This window comes from Macaca nemestrina, chromosome 1, assembly GCF_043159975.1.
Source record: "Macaca nemestrina isolate mMacNem1 chromosome 1, mMacNem.hap1, whole genome shotgun sequence".
NCBI classification, from domain to species: domain Eukaryota; kingdom Metazoa; phylum Chordata; class Mammalia; order Primates; family Cercopithecidae; genus Macaca; species Macaca nemestrina.
In genome coordinates, this window is record NC_092125.1 from 187,144,316 (window position 1) to 187,166,787 (window position 22,472).

The window sequence follows — 22,472 nt, forward strand, 5'->3', positions numbered from 1 at the left end:
AGCCAGTGAGAGAACCAGGCCCAGACAGGGCCAGGGCTTAGCTATGGCTACACAGGGAGGGGAACATGCCTCTCTCCCCCATCACTCTCACTGACCCCAGTAGCCTAAAATACCCAGAGCACATCTTCACCCTGCCATAGAGCACCCCATCCCACCATGACTGGGATCCCAGGGGTCAGCCCAGGCCATCTCAAGGTGGATCCCAGACTCTGGGGATAACTCACACACACACATACACACACCCCCTCTGTGTGTGTGACAAGAGTAGTGGGTGTGATGGACACACAGGTGTACACATGCACGTAGCATGGGGGCTGGAGGCAACAGCCAGTGCCCTGCTTGCTAAAGACTTATTGACCCTGACCTCTCTTTCCTCATTGATCCAGTCAGCCACAGGGTCACTCCATCACTGCCTAGGGCATGGGGTGGGGTGCCCTCCATGCCACAGCAATTACCCTCTGCCACTCTGGGTTTTTTATTTAAATTTTTTTTCTTTTTATAGAGACAGGGTCACACTATGTTGCCCAGGCTGGTGTCAAATTCCTAACCTCAAGCGATCCACCTGATCAGCCTCCCAAAATACTGGGATTATAGGTGTGAGCCACAGCACCCAATTCCCTGTGCCACTATGGCAACAATTCAATGTCCACCATCTGTCCATTCAAAGGATTGGTCTCTATAAGGAGTTGCGTGTGTGTGTGTGTGTGTCAGAGACAAAACAGTGCGTCCATCACCATTGTATGTGTCCATGATGAGTGCCTGTCTGTGGTCAGTGTGTGTCCACAGTCATTGTGTGTGATGTGATGTTTGTGCGAGGGGTGTGAGACTAGAGATACACATTCCACTGACCACAAACACATGCTGTATAAAAACATATATTACCATGGATGTACACAGACTGTGGACATACACTAAGCATGAACACATGTATGGACCACGGACACACACTGATCACACACAATGGGCGTTTTACAAATGGAACGAGTCTGAGCCTTTCCCACATCCTGAGTTGGGTAGGCTTGGAGCTGGGCTCTGTGTCCTTTTTCTCGATGGGTAAAAGGAAGCCACTCTCCCTCTCCCCTGCCTCCTCCCTGATAACACCTCAGGGAAGGGGCAGGCCCAGAGGGGCCTGGTGAGGAATGTCTTGGATCCTCAGCCCTGCAGAGAGGACCCCTTAGCCAGAGTCACCAAGAGGACTCGGCCTGTTTCCATGCCAGCGTCCTGCCTCAGTCTCTTCCACCTACCCTGAGAAGGCCCCAGTTGCAGAAGCCCAGACTGGGCCCAGACTCCAGAGACAGGCCACACTCAAACACACACTCACGGACAGTAACACACACTTGTCCTTAAGGTCCTTCAGAGGAGAGAAGCTGGAGGGAGGTCCGTGGGAGAGCCCAGGTGCAGGGCTGTGCACCAGTCCTACGTCTACATAGGCTGGCAGGGACACCTTGTGTCACGGAGGGATTCTGCTGGAACCACAGGGAGGCAGGCATCTGAACATCAAATTGTACATCTGTGAGTACGTGCATACTCATTGTGAGCACGAGGCAGTGCTTCGTGCGCTTATGAGCCGACATGGGCCTGGCTATGTGTGCTGGCGCGGCCCCGTGCGTTCCCGAGGGTTTTGGGGCTTGGGAAGGCGATCGTGGGCAGCGCGCGGGCGCCCGTGGGCTGGTGCAGGCACGGCTATTGTGGCCTGGGTGTGCGTGTGAGTATGCGCGCCTGGAAAGTGTGGCTGTGGCTGTGGCTGTGGCACGGCAGGCGCGCCCGCTCCACCCTTTCGCGGCTGCCCCTGCAGGCGGGTCCTCCATTCACCCGGCTGGGAGAAGTCTCGGCAGCCAGCCGGGGGGAGTCTCCGTCCCCTCCGCCCGAGTAAACTTTTCCCAAATCCGCGAGCCGCTTAAGGCGAAGCCGCCCCCGAGGCCTAATCCGCGCCCCCCGCGGATCTGCATAATCGGGTTAGCGGCCGCGCTCCCTCCCGCTCCCGCCGCCGCCGTCGCCGCCGCGCGCGATTCTCTCGCTGTCACTTAGGGAGGCTCAGCGCGATTTGCGGCCTAATCCCCCGGGATCGCTCGGCCGCCGCTCCCCGAGGGGCCGCCAGATTGTTCCCTTCATAATTGATTGACTCTATTTGCCGGATTGGGACTTCAAAGCGCCGGCGGCGCGGGGGCGCCTGGGAAGGAGCAGGGCCCGCGGCGGGCGGGGCGGGGGCCTGGCGGGCCTGGCCCAGAGCTGTAGCCCCGCGGCTGAGTCGCCCGGCCTGGGAGGCCACAGCATGAAATGCACAAGTGACGAGGCGGTGACCACGTCCCGGCCTGGCACCGCGCTCAGAGCTCCCTGGGTCGCCTCTCTGAATCCTCCTCACAACCACCTCAGAGCCTGCAGGGTATGTGATTAGCCCCACTCTCCAGGGGAGGGAACAGGTTCAGAGAGGCCTCTTCCTTCCCTCTTCCAGCGCCTTCTGTGCACCCAGCGGGGTTTAGGGTTCGGCACATACCCCTGTGAGCCAGACCGACCCCGTCTCTGCCTCCGTGGAACTTGACTCTAGTGAAGGAGGCAGGCGACACACCGGAAACAAGAAATACATGAACAGAAAATAAGGCAAGGTGATGTGGCAGTGGCTGTAGGGGAAGGAGAGGTAAATGAGACTGAGTGGTCAAAGATGGCTTCTTAAGGAGGCGCGTTTTGACTGAAACCTGTATGGCATGAAGGAACCCGCTCTGGGAATGTCTGGAGGACAAGCATTGGGGCAGAGGGTAAAGCATTTTGGGGGAAGTCCTCGGCCAAGGGCGCACTATTAGCAAATAGTAATGCAGAGACTGAAACTCGGGGCTGCCTGACTCCAAAGCCCAGAGGCTGAAATGCCACATTTTTTTTTCACCCACCCAGCCTAGACTGATCCCAGCCTCCACAAAGGCTAAGCTCTTCACAAAAATGCCCCATACCCACAGGCACAGGCACCTGTTCAGTTTCACACAGCCCACCCCACTGCTGGCCCTTGTGAGGGTTTATTTTATTTATTTATTTATCTATTTATTTATTTAGAGACAGGGTCTCATTCTGTCACCCAGGCTGGAGTGCAGTAGTGGTGTAATCACGGCTCACTCCAGCCTCAACCTCCCAGGCTGAAGCAATCCTCCCACCTCAGCCTCCTGAGTAGCTGGGACTACAGGCGGCTGCCACCATGCCCAGCTAATTTTTTGCTTTTGAGTTTTTGTAGAAACGACGCCTCAACATGTTGCTCAGGCTGGTCTTAACTACTGAGTTCAAGCAATCCTCCAGCCTCAGCCTCCCAAAGTGGTGGGATTACAGGCAGGAGCCACTGTGCCCGGTCCCCACTGTGTGGTTCCATATCCCATTGATCAAAGGTTGCCTTAGTGGATGGACAGCCCTTTACTCAGAACCTTCCTGCACTTAGGGCCTGCTGTTTCCCTAACTCCTGAGGAGCCAGGAACAGGGTGAGGGGTAGTTAGAGGGGCCCCACTCCCTGCCCAGCCAGAGCCACGCTCATAGGAATCCCTAGCCCAGACTTGGGAATCCCCAGAAACGCTTAATTAATTCTTGATTACTCACTGTCTCTGCAGCTGCCATTAACTGCCTCCTCAGCCTGGGCCCAGTTAGGCCATGTAATTAAATTAGCACAGCAAGAACACTTCCAGGCGAGAGCAAGGTAGGCCTGCTGGGCCTTGCAGAACTTTCAGGGGGCTGATGAGGAAACCAAGGCTCAGAGACACCAAGGGGAGCACCCAGGGTCACTCACTAGGGCTAGAACAGAGGCCCAACTGTACCTCCCAGGAATTAGTTCTGGTTCCCTCGTCCCACCTCTCTTGAGACCTCTACTCTTAGCATGTATTTTAAACCTTAAACGTCTTTAAAACGACGAGAGATTTGCTGCTGTCCTTAATTAAATTTATGCCAATTCACTGAGCTTTTGGAGGGATGGATTTGGGACAGGGGAGGGGAGACCGGGATTTATATAAGGTGGGAAGCAGAAGACACAGGCTTTGCAGCCTGGAGGCTTTTCCCACTTATAGGATCAAAGGGGTGGGGCAGGGAGAGATGGGGGCAGGATTCTCCTAGCGGGGTGGTGGCAAGGGAGGGAGAAGGGCATTAGAGGCCCTGTCCACAGAGGCTCCCTTGAGTGAAGGGAGGGGAGGAAGTCACTTTCCTTTTTACAGAGGAAACCAGAGAATATAGAATCTAGCCTAAAAGAACACCCTAACGTTGGAAACATATGCATTATAAGCCAAGGCAGAAGGGGCTGGAGAACTTGGTCTCCCTGTTCAGAGTGAGGAGGGCCTAGCTGGAGTCCACCACTCCATCCTACCAGCCAGGCCTCCCTCCCTGCATCCTTCCCTCCCTCAATCCTGGGAGATGCTGGCTGACAGCCCTCCCTCCCCCCAAACCCAGCTCCTTGTCACTTCAGAAAATCAGAAATAAGCCTTAGTGATTAGAGGGAGACGAGAGTGAGATGGGGCTTAGAGGCCCAGGCTCAGGGAGGTGTTAAGAGGCGAGTGGGACTCAGAGTATTAGGGGGGCAGAGCTAATAGCTTCTCTGGCTGCCCTCCCCGGGGGACTGCAGTACCCAAGGAAGAAGGGAGAAGAGGAGGGGAAAGAAAGAATGAGAAGATATGGGGAAGAATGTGTGGAAGGGACAAAGGAGGTGAGGAAAGAGGGGGGCTGAAGGAGAGACAGGAGCAAGGTAGGAGGGAGGGAATTGAGAAAGGGGTGAGGCACGGAAGTAAAGGAGAGGTGAAGACGGAAAAGAGATGAGGGAAAAAAAGTACAAATCAAATTAGATGAAAATAAAATAATAATCTTTTTTTTTTTTTTTTTTTTTTGAGATAGCATCTCAATTCATTGTCCAGCCTGGAGTGCAGTGACACAATCATGGCTCACTGCAACCTCAGCCTTCGGCTCAAGCAATCCTCCCACCCTCCCACCTCAGCCTCCCGAGTAACTGGTACTACAGGCGTAAGCCATCACGCCCAACTAATTTTTGTATTTTTTGTAGAGACAGGGGTTTCACCATGTTGCCCAGGCTGGTCTTGAACTCCTGGGTTCAAGCCATCCACCCACTACAGCCTCCCAAAGTGCTGGGATGACAGGTGTGAGCCACTGCACCTGGCCAATAATTATTTTAGAAAAGATAGTGCCCAATACTGATGAAAGTAGGGTGAAATGGAGACTCTTGGGAATACAAATTGGTACAACCTTGGAGGTTCTGGAGATAAAGGGCAATTGTTGATTAATTATTTGGCAATAATTATCAAAATTTTAAATATGCATCTCCTGTAGCCAAATAATTCCAACTCTAGGAATCTGTCCCACAGAAAACTTACAGCAATGTAAGTACAGAGGTGGTCCCTGCAATGATGCTTGTCATTGCCAAACACTGGAAACAACTAAATGTCCATCAAGAAGGGGCTGATTAAATACATTAGAGGGTGTCCAAACGATGGAATACTATGTGTCCAAGGAAAAGGAGGAGGTATAGAAAGATTCAGGAGAGGTACAGAGGGAAAGTAGATGAGGGAAAAGAGAAGTACGAACTAAATAAGATGTCACTGGTTGGTGAAAAGAGTAAGTATGGGCCGGGCATGGTGGCTCATGCCTGTTATCCCAGCACTTTGGGAGGCCGAGGCAGGCCGATCATTTGAGGTCAGGAGTTTGAGACCAGCCTGGCCAACATGGTGAAACTCTGTATCTGCCAAAAAATACAAAAATTAGCTGGGCATTGTGGGCATGCCTATGATTCCAGGTACTGGGGAGGCTGAGGCTGGAGAATTGCTTGAACCCCAGAGGCAAAGGCTGCAGTGAGCCAAGATCACACCACTGCACCTCCAGCCTGGGTGATGGAGCAAGACTCTGTCTCAAAAAAAAAAAAAAGAAAAGAAAAGAAAAGAAAGGGAAGAGTAGGTATGAAGAGTTATATGACTATTCATATACAGTGTGATCCCAATTTGAAGATGTTTAAAGAACACTTAAAACTATGTTGGGGGGTTGTAAACATGTAGAATCCAACATAGGGAAGGAAGGAGAACCCCCAATTACTGACAGCAGGATTTACAGGATGGGAAGTAGAGCAGGATTTAGCTTTTCATTTTCTTTTCTTTTGCATCATGTTTTTACGAGTTTTTGCAAACCTTATGTATTGTGTATGTACATTAAAAAACAATGATTGTTTTTAGAGAGGTGTAGGAAAGGGGTCGGGAGAGAAGAGTAAGAAGGAAAGAAGGTGGTATAGGGCAGGAGGGAGCACAGAGGGGAGCAGGCTGGCTGCAACAGAGTGCTAGTGCATGGGTTGGGGGGTTGGCCAAAGGGCGGGAGTACCGCCCAGGCAGTGTCCAGATACATTCCTCACCCCTGTCCCCACCACAGAAAATCTGACTAAGGCCTGAGTAATTGAAGGCTAATTGGGTTTTAGGCTTGTTAATGCTCCTGTGAATGTTTGCACTGAGGAGAGCCAGTCGATTGGATAAATGACTCCCCGTGGGACACAACGGTGGGAGGAAATGCGGAGCAAGAAGGGCCTTCTGGATGATGAGCGGGACAGCAGAGTTTTTGAGCCCACTCCAGAGGCAGGGGGTGCTGTGCACAGAGAGCTGAGGAGCCCTTAGACTTCTGTGGGGCAGAGGCAGTGAACGGGAGGGGCTGGTCCAGGTATGTTCTGAGGCCAAGCTCTGGTGGGGGCAGAGTTCTGGCAGGCAGTAGGGAGGAGACCAGGAGGGAGGCAGGGACTGGCAACCCCAGCCCAAACCCTACAGACTGCAAGGTCAAGGGTCTGGTCTCCAAAGGGAGGGAGGAGATAGGTCTACCAATGATAGGCACTGGGGGGCTGCCAGGGCCTCTGCCCACACCCAGAGAGCAGGTTATTTGGTTTGCAAAGAGGTAGGGTCCCTTTTAGAATGATTTCCTGGGCTGGGCTGGAGTAGACCCCTTCATAGCCACTGAAGCATCATGCAGTGCCTGGGTCCAAGGCCACAGCCTGCTCCCCCAAATTCCCCTCCACTGAGTCCTTGTTTGTGACCCATCCCCTGGGCTAAAGGGTCTCTGAGGCTTTCCCATCTCTGACCAGCAGGTGTTGTTGGCTTCCGATTGTTGACACCAGAGGAGGCATCCTGAAGGGATGTCAGGCCCAGGCAGCTAAGGAAGAGAGAGACAGAGACTCTTAAAGAAAATGGAAGGTTTTGTTTTGTAGAATTGTTGTTTGGAGGAGTTGTGGGTGTGTTATAGGGGCTAGAAATGCCATCTCCCTAGGAACCCACAGAGAGGGCCTTCCAGGGGTAATCCTCACCCTCGATAATCCCCTCTTCTCTTCTCCAGGGTCAGAAATACAGGATGAGATTTAAAAGATCAGCTGCACATTTGTTTCCTCCTCCTCCTCCTCCTCCTCCTCCTCCTCCTCCTCCTCCTCCTCAGGCTTGACTCGGGGACTAGGGCCCCTGGGACAAGGCAGGGAAACATTTAATGAGTTTGTATTCCCTGAGAGCACAGTGACTGACAGCTGCCCTGGGGGTCACCGCTCTTCTTGTCCTGGAATAGGATGCCGCAGCTGTGGGGCGGGCTCTGTGTGTCCCTGTGAGTGCCCGCCTGTGCCCCTGTGCAAGTGCACCTGGAGCGGGGCTACAGAGGGACTTCCCAGGACCTCCCTGCCTGTGAAGAGGCACTGCTGCCAGTATCTGGGAAAAGGGGAAGAACTTGGGGGACTGCTGTCCTTTGGGCAGCAGGGTCCCTCTGGTCTGAACCGCAAGCCTCAGCCCTCTACCTGGTCTCCTCAGGTAACCCTCCGCACACAACTTGGGCCAGGTTGATGGGAGGGAAGCCAGAGGCTGCCCACAGTGGGGTTTGGAGGAATCGGGGGACATGGTCGATGTGGAGGCCTGAGTCTGCATGGGTAATGAGACCAGGGACTGGCTTGTCAATAGCATTTAAGTACTTTTCTCCCATTTTCAGGCCAGACTGAATTATTTATTCGTTTCTAGTCAATCGCTGGTAATGTCATTAGCATTTGTCCATCAAAGGTAGGGAACAGAGTGGGAGTGGTCCCCCTCCACTGACCCCACATCCCAAACTGACGCTCAAAGGTCAATCCATCCCCTTCCCTGGCCCTGCTCTCAAGTTACCCTGGGACCAGCAGTTTTCGGAGGCCCTGCATGCAGGAAGGCCTCCATTCCCACAGAGCTTCAAGCCTGATGGCACCGAGGAGCCAGCTATTCTCCAACGCTCTCTCCTGTTGTTCTCCAACGCCCCCCATTATTAACACAGAGACCCATTCCCCCCACATGCAGGCATCACGCTGGCTGCCCGCTTGGAGAGCCACCCAAGGCTGGCAAGCGAAGACCCAGCTGATGGTGGGACCAAGGACCCAGTAGAGCAGGCAGCTTGGGTTGGCGCCGGCCTCTTCTCTTGGCCTAGAGGCCAGCCTGCACCCTCAGACTCAGCTCTCAGTATAGAGTCCTTCCTCCCTGCTCAGAGCAGGTTCCCAAGTCAGACTTCTGCCTCTCCTCTCAGGCCAGACTCGTGGGGAGTTGGAGGCAGGCGTGATTTGTTTCCAGTCTTAGATGAAGCTCTCAGGCCAGGGTTCTTTCTCATTCCTTAATCAGCTCCCCAGACAGAATCTGCCTCCCCCTTGAGGCCAGGATCCCAGACTGGCTCTCCAGGGCAGGACTTCTCTCCCCGCTCAGCCCATGGGGCTGCTACCTATACCACTAAAACTAAAGGAGCCCCTAGGAGGATTAATCCTCAGGGAAGGGACTGCTGGTCCTCACCTGACATCCAGGTCAGGAGATCCTAATCCAGACCCTTCCCTGATCAATCTAATCTTCTATCCTCGAACCTGGGACTTAAGAAAGTGAAAGGTGAGATTTCTTGCAGAGATCGGGAAGGGAGTGTGCAGTGGGGTCTTTGGAAATGTTCTGGGGAACAATGGCCTGGTGAGGCAGTAGGGACACTGCACTGGGCAGAGGGACAGGTTGAACTGGGCTACCCTTGCAACAGTGGCCTCGGCCCCTCTCACATCCCATTCTGCTGCTGGGATGGCCTTTCAGGGATGTCCCAGATTGAAGTGGGGAGGCCAGACTCCCACACTAACCAGTCACCTGTGGACTTCCCCCAACAAAGGGACACAACCTTGTGTGAGGCCAGCTGAGGACACTTCCCCAGGAAGGAACTCGACCGTGAGGCCACAGCGGCCAACACTCCCAGCACTGCAAGAATATCTCGGCCCTCGAGGGCCATCTGGGCGGCACCACAGCATCCACTGCAGACTTTCTGGGCAGAGGGATGAATGGGCCCTAGCGATGGCTTGGTTCATGGAGAAGTAGGTGGTAATGAAGGTTGGTGGACATGGCTAGATGGGGCAGTTTTGGCAGACACAGCAGGATGAGAAGTTTTGAGGTTATGTGGAGGGCTGGGGCTCTGTGGAGGACAAGGCAGAGCAGGATGGTTTGGAGGGACATGAGACAAAAAGTTTGGAGGACAGAGGGAGTGGATGGGTATTCATGCTGCTCCTGTTGGGCCTGGGCAGCCCAAGTGGATGGGAAGAAGCCCCCCTCAGCATGACAGCTCCTCAGTCGCTAAGCAGGATTAGCCTCCTCTTCCTCAGAAGGAGGGGCTCCACTCCTGCATCAGCCACCAGCTCTGGCCCTAATCCCCCTCGCTTTCTAATCCACACACGACTTTCTTAGGCATTAGCGTTGGGCTCTCAGCTCCCTAAGCCCCACCCTGAAGATGGGAGCCAGGCTCTGAAGGGAATTAGGCCAGCCTCAGAGGATGGCTTGCCAAGCAACTGGAGGGAAGCTGAGAGCACCACCCACCCTTCAGCCTTTCCTCCTCTGGGGCTCACCCCCACCCCCAACCAGGGACCAGGGTGTCAGAGGGATCCCTACCGGCTCCCTGCTAGGATCAGGTGAGGACAGGGCAGAGGGGGCTGAAGAGGAAGAGGCTCCCCACCCCTCAGGTCGATGCTGAATCTAGAGGGGATGCTAAGCAAGGATACAAGGGTAACCCATAGCTTGGCAAAGGCAGACAGAGTGGAGCTCAGGAGACTGTGCCAAGAGAGAAACCAGAAGGCAAACTGAGGTCAGATTTTGTAGAGCCTTGAATGCCGGTTGGCTCTCCCCTGGGGATGCTGAGGAGTCATGGTGGGATTCAGAGCAGTTGGTCTGGTGCCTGTGAAGCCTGGCTGGGGTGGGCTGCAAAGGAGGAAGGGCAAAGGAGTGGGTGGCACTCTCCACCTCCCTCCAGTTGTCTGGCAAGCCGTCCTCTGAGGCAGGCAGAGGCTGGGGTGAGGCTCTTGCTGTGATGTCAGCAACAGGCAATGGGACCCCGAGAGAACACCCAGCACCGGCTCCCAGGCAACCAAGAAGCACAACGCCCTGTGTGGCAGCAGGGACAGGTGCAGCCTGAGTCTGGAGGGTGGGGGCTCCACATGCACCTGTGAGGGAGCAGAGCTGGGGGCACCCAGGGAGAGGTAAGGTAGGGCAACAGCCCATTACCTCTCGGCAGCTGCCCTCCAGAGCCTCATAATCGTCTATTATTCCAACTACTGACAACAGGCAGCAAGAGCCTGGCTGCAGTACGGGACGGGACGGGAAGGAGTGGCCTGGGAGGCAGGACCTTCCCCTGCCCAAGACACCCCTTCCCAGAGTTGGGAGACCCATCAGCCCCACTCCAGGCCCTGAGAGTGGCCAAGAGCTTCTTTCCTATTAGAGGGGTCCAGGCATGGAGCTGAGAAGGCAGGGAGGGTGCCAGTCTAGAGGTGTCCAGGTCCCAAGCACCAGGAACGGCCTGTGGTCTGTTCATGAGCTGCTTCCTGGGAAAATCTAGCATCTTTCTCTCCCCTTCAGACCCATCCCTTCCTACCCCCACCCCCCAGGCTAAGTTGTCTGCAGATATTGCGGGGGTGATTATTAGTATTCATTAACCCAAAAACTTACTAAAATTCTCCTTATCCTAACCCTTGGCCTGGGCAGCTGTTGTTCACCCATTTTTTACAGATGAGATCAACGAACTTCAAAGGGAAGTCACTTTTTCTAGACCCACACAGCTGGTGACGACACTGAAACCAGGGAGGCAGAGAAGGAAGGACAATCGTGTACAATCCAGGAAGGCAGAGTAGTACAGTGGTTACAAGTGTGACTGTCGGAGTCTGATGGATTGGGGTTCAAGTCTGCACTCCGCCTGCCTCTTTCTAGCCGGGCAACCTCCCTGAGCCCCAAGTTTCTCGTTCATAAGTGAGTTAATCATGCCAACTCACAGGACCCCTACAGCACGGGCCTTATAGGAGAATAGACACACTGTGATCCAGTGGGATCTCTGGGGGGATGGTGGCTGTTGTCACTGCCCAAGGCCACTGAGTGGACAGGCAGAGAAGCAGGGCCTGGTTCCCAGCTCTGTCTGCTTCCAAAGCCCTCAGATGCACCTTCCAGAGGTGGTGGTAGGCAGCTGGGGTCCCCAGACTCTGTGAGGGGTTGGGCAGTAGGGCAGATGAGTCAGGGTATTGAGCGGGTGGTGGGATGCTAAGAGGCTGAGAGGTTCATCATGGCAGGTCCGTTAGGCCATCCCAGCAGAGCCCTCTCATTGGGCCTCGCTAATGAGCCTCCACTGGATTATCCGCTCCCACCTCCACTCCGTTTACTCTGTCAAATCGAGTTTGCATTTTAAATGGGAATTTGACAAGACGGGCAATTTGTCTGCTGACGAGGTTAATGGGTGTTAGCCCTGCGGACTAGGGAGGGAGAACCCATGTCCCTGCACAGTCTGGCCTCTGCTCAGATCAGTGACCCCAGCTGCTGCTCCTCTTCACTCTGCAGCCACTCTGGGCCTCCGTGTATCCAGAGGCTGTCCCTGTGTCTAGCTCACCTCCTCCAGGCAGCCTTCCCAAAAGCACCCTGACCTGGGCCACCTCAATTAGTCAGGCTGGGTGATGTCCCCTCCACCTGAATGCAGATAGGATTCCTGAGGGGTGGGCCATGTCACCCCCTCTCAGAGGAGGGGCCTCCTCTCTCAGCCCAGGCTTCTAGGGCAGAGCCAGATTTTCCCTCAGAGTTGGGTTCCCAAGGGCTGGGGTGTCTTCCCTCCTGCTTCCCCCTACTCCCCACTCCCATATGGAATTTGGAATGGAGCCAGCAGAGCTGATGTTGCCACATCCTGAGTTTCAGTGCTGGGATGCGGACTGGTTGGCAAGAAAAGGTTTTGAATCCATCACCTCCAAGCCAGCGCCTTTGTGGAGCAACTCCCGATGTTGGGGCTAACAGGAGAGCTGGGGAACGACCTGAGACGTCCTGATGAGGCCCGAGTTGACCTCTTCCACATGGGTTCCTTCCCAAGATCCTCTCCCTCAAAAATGAGCAAGAATCCAGAACCCAGGGGCTGGACCAGGCCAGGATGGGTTGGGGCTATAGAAGAAGAAGCCTTGCCCTCCCCCTCCTCCCGGGCGCCCAGCGCCCTTCCCCACCCCGGCTAATGTGCCACAATTACCTCCTAAGTGCCCAAACAAATGTGGCTGCTGGGGAAAGTGACACGGGCTCCAGGTGATGGATTCGTGCCATCGGGGAGCCGGGCGGAGCGGGCTCCGAAAGGGGGGGCAACACTAATATTGTATCAGCGTCGGCGCCGGCGCCACGAGCCGGTGATGAATATGTGTCACTTTACACGGCGCACACTCGGGGGCCTGGCTGCGCAGGCATGGAAAATAGAGTGTCTGGGATTAATGATATTGAAAATGATAGAGAGCAGATTGGAAATGGCTTCGCCCGCCCGACCCGCAGAGATGGAAACGTACCTCACAGCTATCTGCCCAGGCCTGGCCCCCCACCTGCCCCCCTTCACCTTCCACAAGCTGCAGAGGCCCACAATGAGGACCCTGAGTCTTGATCCTGCCAGGGGCTCCTCAGGGTGGCACACACTGGGGTGGGTACACCTGTGAGCAGAGACACAGAAAACAAGAAAACCTCAGCCCCAATTCACCTTTGACCTTGGTCCCAGATGAGCCTGACCCCAGTCACCCAATGAACCTTGGCCTTGTCCACAGACCAAGCCCTGACCCCAGTTCCAGCCGAGCCCTGCCTCTGGCCACAGAGTGAGTCTGCAGAAGCTTGAGTCTCTCACAAGACCATGAGGGCGGAGGTAGGGGAGAGGGGTCAAGGGTGGGGGTGGGTGGTTGTAGAGGTGAGGCTGGAGAACAGGGACCCCTGAGTGTAATGCACCCCACTGCCAGAGGGGAGGTCGAAGCCCAGTCTGTTACTCCATGGTGTGGATGCCCCAGCAAGCAAGCAGGTGAACAGGTGTCTTCTCCATTGATGTCATTCTAAGTGTCTATGTTGAGTTACATGACTGTGTCTGCACACATACGTACATACTTGCAGGTATGTGTACATGTATGTGTGCATCTGCTCACAAATACACCTGTGGGGTTGTGTCTGGCATGTGCAGGAATGTACATAACTGGGTTTGTCACTTTGTGTGCCTTGGTGTGTGTACAGCATCTCTGAGGACTGTATGTGTGTGAGTGTGGCTTGCCTGAGGCCACTCTGTGCATGGAGATGCCTGTGGTGAGCACACATGTGTGTTTTTGTGTGTGTGTGTCTAAATGTTTACCCATAGATGAAGGGACTCCAGCATGTGGCCATTAGTTAAGAAAAACTCTGTTTTATGAGGCCTGACCCTGGTCATAGGCTAAATTCCCAACATCAGGACAAGATGCCTTTCCCTGTTGGAATAGACACTATCACACTGGAATTTTATCAAATTTCCCAGATGGAAAGAAACCCTGAGACCATCAGTCCAACCTCAACATCCATCCCAACATCAGTCCCCATCCAAACCAAGGTCAGAGGATGCATCTACATCAACATTATTCATTCAGTCAACAAACACTCCTTGAAGGCTCATGACATGGCAGGTGCCATCTCTGGTGAGCAGAACAAACACAGCTCCTGACCTCATGGAGGTACAACCCATCAGAGGAGTCTGACCCTGAGCAAGTACCCAGATGAGGAAACACAATGACTGTGTGCAAAAAGGGCCGCAAAACAGGTGTTCAGAAGACTGTGATAGAGATTCATGGGATGACCTGGCATTTAATCGGGGTCGGCTCCTCTGTGCAGTGACATTTGAGCTGAGGAATGAGGAGCCAGCTTTGTGGAAAAAGGGGAACAGAAAGAGCACTGGACATATTCTTGGTCTTGTCAGGAGACAGAGGTGGGCAGAGAGACAGGAGGAGAGGCTGGGGCCAGCAGGGGCTTCGATTTTGCTCACCATGGGAGGTAGAGCCACTGGAGGGGTTAAGCAAGAGAGTGTCATAATCATATTTGCATTGTGTTGTTTTTATTTATTTATTTAGAGATGGGGTCTTTCTCTGTCACCCAGGCTGGAGTGCAGTGGCTATTCACAGGTGCGATCATAGTTCACCGCAGCCTGGAACTCCTGGGCTCAAGCCGACCTTCCTGCCTCAGGAAGATCACTCTGTTGGGTGGAGGAACACTTGGAGGTATTGATGACAGAAGCTGGTAAACCTTTCTGAAAGTTCTGGTATCCACACCAGGCCCAGGTCCATACCTCCTAGCAATAGCAGCAGCGTGCACACATCACAGCCATCACTAATACCACCAGCTGGTGCTTCCCAACCGCATCTCGAGGGCCTGGGGTTCCCTGTCCACTTTCTCTCAGTCCTGCTACTTTACTCCTGGCTGGGAGAGTGACCCTTCCTCAGCTCCACTCTCTGTCCCATGGGGTTGCCTGGAGATGCTCTCTCCCCAGACCACCTGGATCTTCCCAGCTCTACTATCATCCAAAGAACCAGACCTGCAAAAGCTAGGAGTTCCTATGAAGATAGGAGAGAAGAAGGGAGCTTCAAACTGGTGGTGAGAAGCCCTGGTCTGAGCAGAGAACCGCTTATGCCCAGAGTCAATTTCTGGAGAAAGAGGCACAACTCCCAGGGCAGCCCCACCCCCAGCTGTAGGAACTCTGAACACACCTGTCAGTGTCCCCACAGGGTCCTATTGCACTGCACAGCAGAGAGCCGACCTCCTGAAAAGAGAAAATACCAGCAGAGGGCTGGCACAAGGGTAGCGCATGGGAAATGTGAGTGGAGGGGAAGGACAGAGTCTCATACTGGGTGCAGGCAGAGCTGGGTGACCTGACTGCACCCCAGGCTCAGCACCAGCCCCCAATCCTACCCTGTTGCCTGCAGCCCGGGGCAGACAGGCTCCCTGTTGGCAGTGACTCTGTGTTTGGAGGAGGATGAGGGGCTGAGCCCTACCCCAGGCTGCCTTCTCCCTCTCTGCTTCCGTCTCTTTCTGCTCGCCTGCTTTCTCTCTCAATCTCTCTCAATCTCTCTTCGTCTCTGCTCCTTTCTCTCCCTCCTTCCCTGCCTCTCTCTCCCTGAGTCATTTGCAGAGCGGAGATGGCCTAGCCCATCTGGGAGCAAGAGCGCGGCCCGGTGACGGAGGCGCAGGTAATAGCCGAGTGGAGGAGAGAGACGTGGAAATTTATGACATTGAAAATGACTGAGAGAGAGTGTGTATGTGAGTGTGGGAGGAGGAGAGGGCAGGAGGGGTGGGAAGGGAGAGGGAGGGAGCTTGCATGTGCTCTCACCGCACTCACAGCCCTACCCCTCCCACCAAGGGAGACCAACCTTGTAGAGAGGAGAGGACAAGGGTGAGCGGGTGGAGGCAGCCAGACCAAAGACAAAGGCAGACAGACAGACAGATGGTAGGACAGGGAGGGCAGGTGGAAGGAGGGGAGGGAGAGGAGCAGGTGAGCCCAGGACACAAAGCAAGGCTGAGAATCACTGTGGAGAGACGCCCAGAGTGTCTGGCTTGTCCCTGTCCTGGCCCCCCCACCCCAACAGGAGCTCTGCTCTGAGGGGAGGGTGTCCCCATGGCATATGGTAGCATGGAGGCTGGAGTCTGAGCTGGAGATTTTCTAAAGGAAGAGGCCCAGAGGAGGCCAGGCATGCTCCAGGTTGTACAGCAGGTCAATGACCACATGGGGCCTGAATCCAGAACTTTCTCCCAACTTAGGCTCCATGTCCCACAGGTGCTGGGGTATGGGGAGCCAGGAGGTAGAGGAGCTAGATCTTGTAGCCATCTGCCCTTCCAACAGCTCTTCCCTCTGGACCATGGGAGGCAGGGGAATGGCCAGAATGACCTCTCCATATCCTCTTGTAGTCAGAAGAGAATCTGTTTCCTTGGGGTGCTAAGTCCATAATCCTCTCTTCCATAGCCACCCTCAGACCATCTGGGACTCTGTTGCTGAGGACATGAATAATTAGACATCCTCCAGAGAGCTGATCCCCTCACCTCCACCCATGGCCACCCAGACCCGCAGATGACACTCCGCCCCTCAGCCCCACTCTGCTTCCTCTTGGCTCTCATGCAGCTGAGTCCCCGCCCTGCCCCAGTCACCATCCCTTGCCCTGGGACTCCATTCTTTGTTCAGATACCCTCCCATTCTGGGCCTCAGTTGCCTCATCTGTAAAATGAGAATAACAATACCTTTCTATGCCCATTATCCTGGAGCTGGAGGAGCAAAGACAGGACTCAGAGGGTACACCTCAGTCTCCTCAAGTCTCAGAATTCTTCTTCATTGGAGCATGGTGGTTATCTTAACTCCAGAGGAGTTGTCAGTAGTTGTGGCTGATTTTGTGGGTGATGTCGGCAGAAACAGGACTCCCAGGCATCCCGATAATATACACACTCAGCCATCTCCCAAGGAAGCTGGTGTATCAAGTAGTCAAAAGGTAGAATCCTCCATGCCCAGGTGCAGGAGAAGGTTGAGTCCTAAATATGCGGGGGGCTGTGTCCCAGGCAAACAGCAGCGGAGGTCTGAGCCCGGCCCTAATCCTCTAGCTCGGGCTCTGGCAAGACAGGTGGCTTCCGGCTCTTAGAGACCTTACCCCCCACCCCCAGTAACTTGGGGCCTGACTGAACAGGTGTCCAGGTTTCCCTGACTGGAAAGTAAAAGAGGTTACTCCCCACTCCCCATCCCTGCCCACTTCCCCCAACCAGCCTTCAACAGGGCCCCCCCACTTCCCTCTCTTTACCTCCCTCTCCTGCTCCATAGCACTCTGGAAAATGTTCTTTGATTAACCTCTCCCAGCCAAGAGCATTCAAAGAGGCTGTATAGTGCAGTGGTTGAAAGCACCAGCTTTGGGACCAGAAAAGCCCAAAATCACAGCTCTGCCCTTTGCCTGGGTGCACTTGGGCTCATCATTTAATGTCTCTGAGCCTTGTTTCCTCATCCTCATCTGGCAAATGGAGCCATAAATGCCCGGGTCTAGGATTGTGTGAAGATCACATGAAGTCATGAATGCAAAGTGACTGGCACAGAGGAGATGCTCAGCAAATGCCAGCTGCCATCTCCCTCCCAACCCCGTACTACATTTAACTGTGTCTTAGTTTTCTGCTGCACTTAGAAGATAAGGATGAGAGCTGAGGGTAGGGAGAGAAGGAAGAGCAGCAGCAGTAGCAGCTTCAGGAGGCTCCTGATCACTTAGAAGAGACAAAGGCTGAGCTACAGTAGGAGAGACTCAGGTTAGCCCTGAGAGGGACTTCCCGTACTGAGACCCTGGAGGAAGCCACATTTCAAAGGCCCCGCGTGTTTAAGTTCAGTCTGTTCCCAGGACCATATCCTCATCCTAGAGGCAGCTCTGAGGAGGCAGCAGCTGCCCTGTCTGGGGAGCAGTGGGGGAGGTGAAGAGTTCACTGGGCTCCGGGGCTGTGGGCTGCAGGCCTCCCACCCAGCCCTGGTGCCCTGGCCTGGCCCATTGTGGCCACATAAAAGGTGACGGATGGTTAATAGGGGAGATAACAGGATTCATAAGGGAAATTTATCGGTCACTCCGGTGGTATAAATATGTTTATAGCGGACCAAGGGGAAATGAAGAAGCCCCAATAAATCACCATGAAGCCACCAGCCACTAATAGGCAAGCAGCAGTGGGAACCCCAGTGTTGGCGATTGCAGACACCCCCTCTGGCTGCCCGCTAATGGCATGGCGGGGCTGGAGACTCATCAAGCTGGACAGATGCCCAACCCACGCCATGGCGGGAACAAGACCCGAGGGGCCACCTCTGCTGGACCTGAGCTGCCCTGCCTGCTGTGCCGCCCCCACTTCCCCCAGTCTGGATTTGGCCAGGCTGGAAGGGCTGCGGGAACAGGGCAGTGGGTATATGAACCAGGTCTAAGAGGCTTCATGGTGCCTAGGTTAAAGAGTCTCTGGAGTCAGAAATGACTTCAAAACTTTATCTGCTGTTTTCCAATCCCTGCCTGTCTTAGAATTTCCTTGTTTGCAAAATGACTTCGCAACCTTAGAAAGCTGTTGTGTAGAGTAGAGAGATAATCCATTATCATAGCGCTTGGTATTTTGTAGCCTCAAAAATGGCACCTCAGCCTCCTGAGTAGCTGGGACCACAGGCATGAACCACCACGCCCAGCTAGTTTTTAACTTTTTTATAGAGACAAAGTCTGTTGCTCCTGAGCTCAAGTGATCCTTCTGCCTTGGCCTTCCAAAGTGCCAGGATTACAGGCATGAGGCACCTTCCCTGGCCATCCCCATTTCATAGATGAGGAACCTGAGGCTCAGAAGTTAAGAAGCTTGCCTGGGATCCCACAGCTAGAAGAGAAAGGCTCTGTTTGATTCCCAAACCTAGAATCTTCTCGTTGCCCCAGTGTAGGCCCCATTCCTTCCTCAAAGTCAGGGGGGGGTTCCCTGAACCTCTTCCCCCAGAAGAGACCTAGGATTTCAGGGGCCATGAAGCATTCAAGTCAAAGCCCCGGGGCTCTGGCAGTGACTTGCTGGTGCTGATGACAGCTCTCCATCTATCCCTTCTCTCCCTGCCCCTGCTACTTCCTGTCCCCCTCACCCCAGCAAGGGCTCAACTCAGCTCCTGTGACCTCACCCCAGTACGGTGGTTGCCTAAAGACTTTCATCTGATCTGTATGGGAGGTCCATATCTGGGCTCACTGGCCCTGCCGGCCCTGCCGTCTTTGTCACAGCCTCGTCCAGGCCAACATGTCCTCTAGCTCAGCTTACTCCTTCATTCATTCTTTCAGAAACATTCAAGGACCTTCTTCCAAGGGCACAATACCCAGCAACATGGACAAGGCCTGGCCCTATGGTGAAGTCAGGTCTGGATCATGGAATTGAATGGGGTGTGTTGTCAGGCGTCGTGGGACTAATGCCTGTAATCCCAACACTGGGAGGTTGAGGTGGGAGGATCGCTTGAGGCCAGGAGTTCCAGATCAGGCTGGACAACACAGCAAGACCCATGTCTACAAAAAATTTTAAAAATTAGCAGGGCATGGTGGCATGTGCCTATAGTCCCAGCTACTTGAGAGACAGAGGTGGGAGGATCACTTTAGCCCAGGAGGTTGAGGCAGCAGTGAGCTATGATTGCACTACTGCACTCCAGCCTGGGTGACAGAGTGACACCCTGTCACTAATAATAATAATAATAATAAGTGTATTGTGTTGAGGCTAAGGCAGCACAGAGGCTAGGGAGGCCTGGAATCACAGAATGGGTAGGGAGAAGGCAGGAAAAGCATTTCCAGAGGAGGGAACAGCTTGAGCGGGTGGGGAGGAAGCAGGACTTTCTGGTCCCACTGGCGCCGGCTGGTCTCCCGGTTTCTCTCTCAATGCTGAGAGGCTGCGCATCATTTTCTACATAAGCCCCACATCACTTTGTCCCTATCCTCAAGCCCTCCTCCCTTTATTCGTGGTCATGCTGTTCAACCATCATTCTTACCTCCACTCTGGACAAAGCCGCGGCCTCCTCCCCAGTTTCCTGCCAGGACGGCGGGTCCCTCTGCAAACTACGCCCAGCCCAGCGCTGCCTGAGCCCCAGATCTATCCCCAAACCCTCAGTCCAGGGGCCTCCTGCCCAGTGCCACGGTCAGCAGTGCGGAGGGCCTGCGTCCTTACACAAATGCCAAGGGAAGGGGAACAGGGCCTTGGGGGTCTTGAGACCCCACCTCTCCCTGCCTGCTCGGGGGAAGGGAGGGACTGAGCCGCCTTGGCCCCGGTCCGGCCCTCCGCGCATCTCGCTGAATCTCGGTCTCTCCCCGCCTCTCCTTCGTGTCCCAGACTCTCCAGTCCCGGCCTCTCCGGCTCTCTCCCGGTCTCGGGCTCCGTTTCTCCGTCTCTCTCCCTCCCGAGGCCTCCTCCCCAGCCGGGCGGGGTAGATCGCTCCGTAAATAGGCGGATGGCCCGGGGCGCTGCGGGCGCAGACACTCGTTTTTAGAGCCGGTAATTGACTCCTTTCAGTTGATAATTCATGGCTTGCATATGCGCTTTAATGCGGGCGCCCCGGGAGGCGCGGCAGGCGGGGCGGGAGCGGGGCGCGGGCCTGCGCGGCTGCCGGTCCGTCCGTATACGCGGGAGACGTGGGCGCTCCCACCCGGGCTGCCTGCCCAGCGCTCCCGAGGCCGCGCGCGACGGAAGGGGCGTGTGCTGGGTGGGACGCAAAGGCCGAGCGGTCCCTGGGCGGCGCGGGGCCTACTGACTGGTCCTTCAACTGAATGCGGGCGGGGGCATGCGGGCACCCCTTCTACATGCAGCCAAAGGGGAAACTGAGGTTCAGAAAGGGGATAGGTCTTAGGCAGAAACGAGATCAGAATTCAAGACCCTCTTCCCGGAACGTCCTAGTAAGGGCCCTTAGCTTTTCTAGAGCTCATCACCCTGAGAATGCTCCTGTTTCTCAGCTAAATTCCTCCACTGGAGTGACCCACCCTGTTGCTCTCTCACAGGCAGCGCATGAGGCACCGCATGAGGGGCTGGCTCTTCCCCGTGAATTCTGGGCACAGACACCCAGACCTGAACAGGCCCCTCACGCCACAGCGACTGGGGAGCGGGAGCCTGAGTCCCTCCCACCTGCTCCCTCGGTTTCTGAGGGTCTGTATCATCCTTCTGCTGGGCAGACGTTAACTTCAGCCCCGTGTTACAGATGCTTAGAGAAGCCGGAGACTTGCACAATGTCTCAGAGGAAAAAGAGTAAGAACCTGGACCCGTGTGTACCCGGACCAAGCCCTCCATGGTGGAAGGGATAGGAGTGGGAAGGGGAGGAGGAGACATATGGTCCAGGAGGTTCCATATGTACCCACACATGGACCTCAAAGAGGCCCCCATATCAAGACAGCAAATGACATCCACAGTCACAGATGACTGAGTGATTTCAGATGAAGATGGTGCTGGCAGGTAGTTGTCAGGAGTCAGAGGTTAGGGGTCGCACTGAAGCTGGTGCTGGAGGTGGGGAGGAAGGAGGCTGTTGACTCCAAACATCAGCTCAGAAGATACTAGAGAAAGCCCAGGCCGAAAAGAAGTCTGCGCCTAGGATAGGGCTTCCCATTTATTCAGTCCTTCGAGCCGGTATCTGCCACCGCTTTTCCCCAGGCTAATTTCAGCCAAAAGAGAATTCTACCTCCTACATCTTAAAATCTGCAAATATTTAACCTGAAGCCAAAGTGCCTGGCTAATTCCTGCATCCCTCTATCTCTGTCCCTCCACTCCTTAGTTTCCCCCATTAGCGCAATGGAGCTTGAGCAAAGGATCTCACTGGAGACTTCGCAGCGACAGTGGGTCTGAGAGCAGAGGGCAAGGGCTGTCTGGGCCTTGTGAAGCTCAATGGTGCCCCCTGGTGCCCAGAATACCGCAACCAGCAATGGGATGCAGGAAGAAGAGGCAGGAGATCTCCCACCTTTTCCAAGCTACTCAGACCTGGTACAGGGCAGGGAAGACAGGGCACCAGCCCTACTAACCCCATCTGAGGGGAAACTCTGAAGCTCCCTCTCCTGCAGAGATCTCAGACTCTGTGGTAGAGTTGATGTGGGGGGACAGGTGACGTCAGCAATAGCCCTGTCCATCCTGCACCTGGACACCCCAAGTGGTTCCTTCTATGGGAGACAGAGGCAGGGTTGCCCCCTCTGCTGTGCAGTTCCTGGAGTCTTCATCTGAGTTAAATTCTTTTAAGTCAGGCTTTTTTCTGCCTGAAATTTCACATTTGTGTTCAGAGGGGGTACTCAAAAAATGTAGCGTGGATGGATGAATTCCATTCCTTTGCATTGTCTTCAGAAGGTCTGTGCTATTAAGCACAGGGAAAAGTGAGTTCATTAATTTGCATAGTTGGCGGAAGTAGGGCTACAAAGAGGAATGGGATGGGGGAAGGGAGAGATTTGATGGGAGGAGGATCTCAAGAGAGTTCAGATGAGGGGAAAATAATGGGGGGGGGCGGGTTATGTTGGAGAGATCAGGAAAGGCTTTCTGGAGAAAGTGGTATTTGATACAGGGTTTGAAGGACAGAGAAGACAGCAATGGGGTCCAGGTGGAGGGAACAGTCTGAACAGCGACACAGAGCCAGAAGAAGCATAAGGTGGGCTTGTGCTGGTGAGAAGGCTCCAGTTTGAGGCAACGGAAGGAGGCAGTGCTGTGGTGGAGCCATGGGAGACGAGGCTATGGAGGATCCTGAAGACATGC

General features: G+C 54.6%; 1 protein-coding gene and 1 long non-coding RNA gene across 2 annotated transcripts in view; both read right to left on the bottom strand.

Annotated features, from left to right (window-relative positions):
• LOC105494965 (diencephalon/mesencephalon homeobox 1) overlaps positions 1 to 7,286 on the bottom strand; it is a 49,944-nt gene extending 42,658 nt beyond the window's left edge. Inside the window, exon 1 of the mRNA XM_011764059.2 lies at positions 7,073 to 7,286. Within this exon, the coding sequence (XP_011762361.1) occupies positions 7,073 to 7,117 (45 nt within the window). The 5' untranslated portion in view covers positions 7,118 to 7,286. The remainder of the gene's footprint in view (positions 1 to 7,072) is intronic.
• A 130-nt stretch (positions 7,287 to 7,416) lies between these two features.
• On the bottom strand, positions 7,417 to 20,708 carry LOC139362429 (uncharacterized). The gene is made up of 3 exons (XR_011621342.1): positions 19,750 to 20,708; positions 16,500 to 16,721; positions 7,417 to 12,922 (listed from the first exon to the last, which is right to left on the bottom strand). It is a non-coding gene; the product is annotated as an uncharacterized lncRNA (long non-coding RNA).
• Positions 20,709 to 22,472: the final 1,764 nt, after the last annotated feature.